The 3,848-nt window shown below is 58.6% G+C and overlaps 1 protein-coding gene across 1 annotated transcript in view; it reads right to left on the bottom strand.

The window, feature by feature from the left end:
- Positions 1 to 239: 239 nt before the first annotated feature.
- The window catches only part of LOC122191083 (myosin-7-like), a gene marked incomplete at both ends in the record, with an annotated part of 5,668 nt that continues 2,059 nt past the window's right edge, over positions 240 to 3,848 (bottom strand). The window contains 8 exons of the mRNA XM_042891282.1: positions 240 to 548; positions 629 to 753; positions 824 to 989; positions 1,085 to 1,268; positions 1,350 to 1,546; positions 2,250 to 2,368; positions 2,461 to 2,587; positions 2,676 to 3,065. Of these exons, the coding sequence (XP_042747216.1) occupies positions 240 to 548; positions 629 to 753; positions 824 to 989; positions 1,085 to 1,268; positions 1,350 to 1,546; positions 2,250 to 2,368; positions 2,461 to 2,587; positions 2,676 to 3,065 (1,617 nt within the window). The remainder of the gene's footprint in view (positions 549 to 628; positions 754 to 823; positions 990 to 1,084; positions 1,269 to 1,349; positions 1,547 to 2,249; positions 2,369 to 2,460; positions 2,588 to 2,675; positions 3,066 to 3,848) is intronic.

Below are 3,848 nucleotides of genomic sequence, written 5' to 3'. Positions count from 1 at the left end.
GCAACAAATTGCGACCCAATGGACAGCCAATGGCCATGGGATGATCACCGTCTGGCCAACCAATGGGCAACCAATGGCCATGGGATGATCACCGTCTGGCCAACCAATGTGCAACCAATGGCCGCCCAATGGGCACCCAGGAAGCCCCCGACTTCCCCCCAGCGCCCGCCTGCCCATTTCCCCCTGGGACCTGAACGCCGACCCAGCAGCCATCTTCAGTCACCCCACAGCCACCCCACCTTGAGGGATCCCTGCAGCGCCTTGACTTGCTTCTGGGCCTCAGCCGCGAGGCGGTTGGCGTGGCTCAGCTGGATCTCCATCTCGTTCAGGTCGCCCTCCATCTTCTTCTTCAGCCTCAGCGCCTCGTTGCGGCTCCGCGTCTCGGCGTCCAGCGACGTCTGCAGCGAGTCCACGACCCGCAGGTGGTTGCGCTTCGCTTGCTCCATCTCCTCCTCCTTCTCCGCCAGCTTGCGCTCGTAGTCTGCCTTCACTTGGTTGAACTCCAACTGGGCCCTCAGGATCTTCCCCTCCTCGTGTTCCAGGGACGCCTGGGGAGGACGTGGAAGCGTTGGTGGCCACGGGGGACGCGTGGGGATGGAGAGAGCTGCATGGATGCAGTTGTGCTCACCTCGGCCTCCTCCAGCGCCGCTTGCAGCTCCAGCTTCTCGGCGTCCAGCTGCTTGCGGACCTTCTCCAGCTCATGGATGGTCTTGTGGCTGGCTCCCAGCTGCTCCGTCAGATCCGAGATCTCCTCTGCGGGGGTGGGAAGCCATCAGAGCATGCAGGAGTCGCCGGGTGACGCTGGGGGTGGCCGCGCTCTCACCTTGCAGGTTCTTGTTCTCCCTCTTGAAGGTCTCCAGGTGCTCCAGCGACTCCTCGTAGGCATTCTTCAGCTTGAAGAGCTCAGTGCTGAGGGACCGCGACTCCTTCTGTGACGCCTCCAGCTCCGTCTGCGACTCCTCGAACTTCTGCTTCCACTCCGACAAGATCTGCAGGGGACGCCCCCAGGGCCTTGCTTACAATCTCTCCTCCCACGCAGAAGCTCTCCCACCTCCTCACCCCAAGCGCGTGCTGCTGCTCCCACCTTATCGAAGTTCCTTTGTTTCTTATCCAGAGCGGCAGCCGCGGCGTTGGACCTCTCCAGGTCGGCCATCAGGTCCTCGATCTCGTTCTGCAGCCGGTGCTTGGTCTTCTCCAAGGAGGAGCACTTGGCGTTGACCGCCTCCACCGCCTCCTCTGCTTCCTGCAGCCGCTGCGCCAGCTTCTTCCTGATGGAGGGACGGCGAGGTGCCACTCGTGGCCCCGAAGGACTCCTCCAAGAACCTCCGCGCCCACGGAGGACGACTCACTTGGCCTCCTCCAGCTCCTCGGTGCGTTGGATGGCGTCCGTCTCGTACTTGGTCCTCCACTGGGCCACCTCCGAGTTGGCCTTGGAGAGGGCGCGCTGCAGCTCAGCCTTGGCCTCCGTCTCCTCCTCGTACTGCTCCCTCAGCAGGTCGCAGTCGTGCCGGGCTGATTGCAGAGCGTGGGCCAGCGCATTCTTGGCCTGGGGTGAGGAGAAGGCAGGGCAGCGTCAGCTGGGACAGCCTGAGGTTCTCCAGCCCAACGAGCGCTGGTGAAAATTGCCTCAATGCAGCCAGATCTTCCTTAGAGCAACACATCTCAGCCAACCCAGCTCCTCTCAACTCAATCCAAATGATTTCAGTACAACTCAGCCCGCTCCAGCTCAACTCAGTGTAACACAACGCAGCTCAAACCAATCCAAACCAACACAACCCAAACCAACACAATCCAACCCAAACCAACCCAACCCATCACTACCCAATCCAACCCAACCCAATCCAACCCAACCCATCACTACCCCATCCAACCCAACCCAACCCAACCCAATCCAAATGAACCCAACTCAACCAAACACAACTCAATCCAACCCAATCCAACCCAACCCAATCCAACCCAACCCATCCCAATCCAACCCAACCCAATCCAACCCAACCCATCCCAATCCAACCCAATCCAACCCAACCCAACCCAACCCAACCCAAACCAATCCAAATGAACCCAACTCAACCAAACACAACTCAATCCAACCCAATCCAACCCAACTCAATCCAACCCAATCCAACCCAACCCAACCCAACCTCCATGACTACAGCCAATCTCCCTGAGTTCCTCCATCCCCCCCCGCCTCCCCCTGCCCCTTGGTTTGCCTCACCCCCAAACCCGCAGGCCTCCAAAGCCTTTCACACCTTGGCTTCCTCCTCCAACTGCCTCTTCAGGTCCTCCAGCTGCTGGGTGTAGGTGAGTTTCCCACGCATCAGCTGGTTGATGAAGGCTTCCTTCTCCTCCAGCTGCCTTGAGAGCTCACCTACGGGGCACAGATTGGGGCAGTCATTCCTGGGGGACCCTTCCACAACCCCCCCATGGTCCCAGATGGGGCAGAGGGAGCGAAGAGCTCACCGTTCTCCGTCTGGAGCTTGGCTCGCTGGGTGCTGAGGTCCGCAACCATGCGTTGGGCCTCCTCCGATTTGCTGCGGTGCTCGTTCATCTGGTCCTCCGTGGTGCGGCACATCTTCTCCAGGTTGGCCTGGAGGAAGAAAGGGAAGGGAGGTACGAGGCAACACCAGGCGGCCGGAGGGGGAGCCGTCCCACCTGGCGTCCCCCCGATCTCCTACCTTGGCCTTGATGAGCTGCTCCATGTTGGAGCTGACGTCATCCAGCTCCAGCTTCAGCTCGCTCTTCTCCTTCTCCAGCTTCTGCTTGACGCGCTGCAGGTTGTCCAGCTGCTCGCCCAGCTCAGCCACGCTGTCGGCGTGCTTCTTGCGCAGCGCAGCGGCCGTGGCCTCGTGCTGCAGCGTCGCCTCCTCCAGGTCGCGCCGCAGCTTCTGGAATTCAGCCTCCCTCTTCTTGTTGAGCTCGAGCTGCACCGAAGTGGCTCCACCCGCCTCCTCCAGCCGCTCGCTGATCTCCTCCAGCTCCCGCGACAGATCCGAGCGCAGCTTCTCCACCTTGGCCCGGCCCGTCCGCTCCGCCTCCAGCTCCTCCTCCAGCTCCTCGATTCGTGCCTGCGGTCCAGGGACTCCATTTGACTCAGTCCAACCAATGGGGGGATCTCCTACCCCACCCAACGCCACTCACAACCCATTGGAGACCCTTCAGCACGTAACTGAACTTAACACAACCCAAACCAACCCAACCCAACCCAAACCAACCCAACCCAACCCAACTCAGCTCACACCAACCCAATCCAGCGTAACCCAGCTCACGCAGTGGAGACACTTTGATCCAACTTCATCCAACTTCACCCAACTGCTCGCAATCCATTGGAGAGCCTTCAACCCAACTTAACCCAAACCAATCCAAATTAACCCACCCCAACTTAACCCAGATAAACCCAACACCTCACACCCCACTTCAATCCAACCCAACCCAACTTATCCCAACCCAGCACCGCAAACAACTCAAAACCCATCGGAGACCTTTCAATGCAACCCAACTCATCTTAACTCAACTTAATCCAACCCAACCCAACTTAACCCAATGGCTCACAGACCCTTTAGTCCAAATTAACCCAACTCAACCCAACTTATCCCAACCCAGCACCGCACAACAACTCAAAACCCATCGGAGACCTTTCAACCCAACCCAACTTAACTCATCTTAACTCAACTTAATCCAACTCAACCCAACCCAACCCAACAGCTCACAGACCCTTTAGTCCAATTAACCCAACCCAACCCAACTTAACCCAACCCAATCCAACTTAACCCAACTACTCAAAATACACTGGAGATCTTTCAGTCCAACTTAATCCAACCCAATTCAGTTTCACTCGATCCAAATGAACC

Source organism: Lagopus leucura, unplaced genomic scaffold, assembly GCF_019238085.1.
Source record: "Lagopus leucura isolate 7727_CA_CO unplaced genomic scaffold, USGS_WTPT01 34189-0_obj-0_obj, whole genome shotgun sequence".
NCBI classification, from domain to species: Eukaryota; Metazoa; Chordata; class Aves; order Galliformes; family Phasianidae; genus Lagopus; species Lagopus leucura.
The sequence above is the reverse complement of the archived record's forward strand: the minus strand, read 5'-3'. Positions and strand labels throughout refer to the sequence as shown.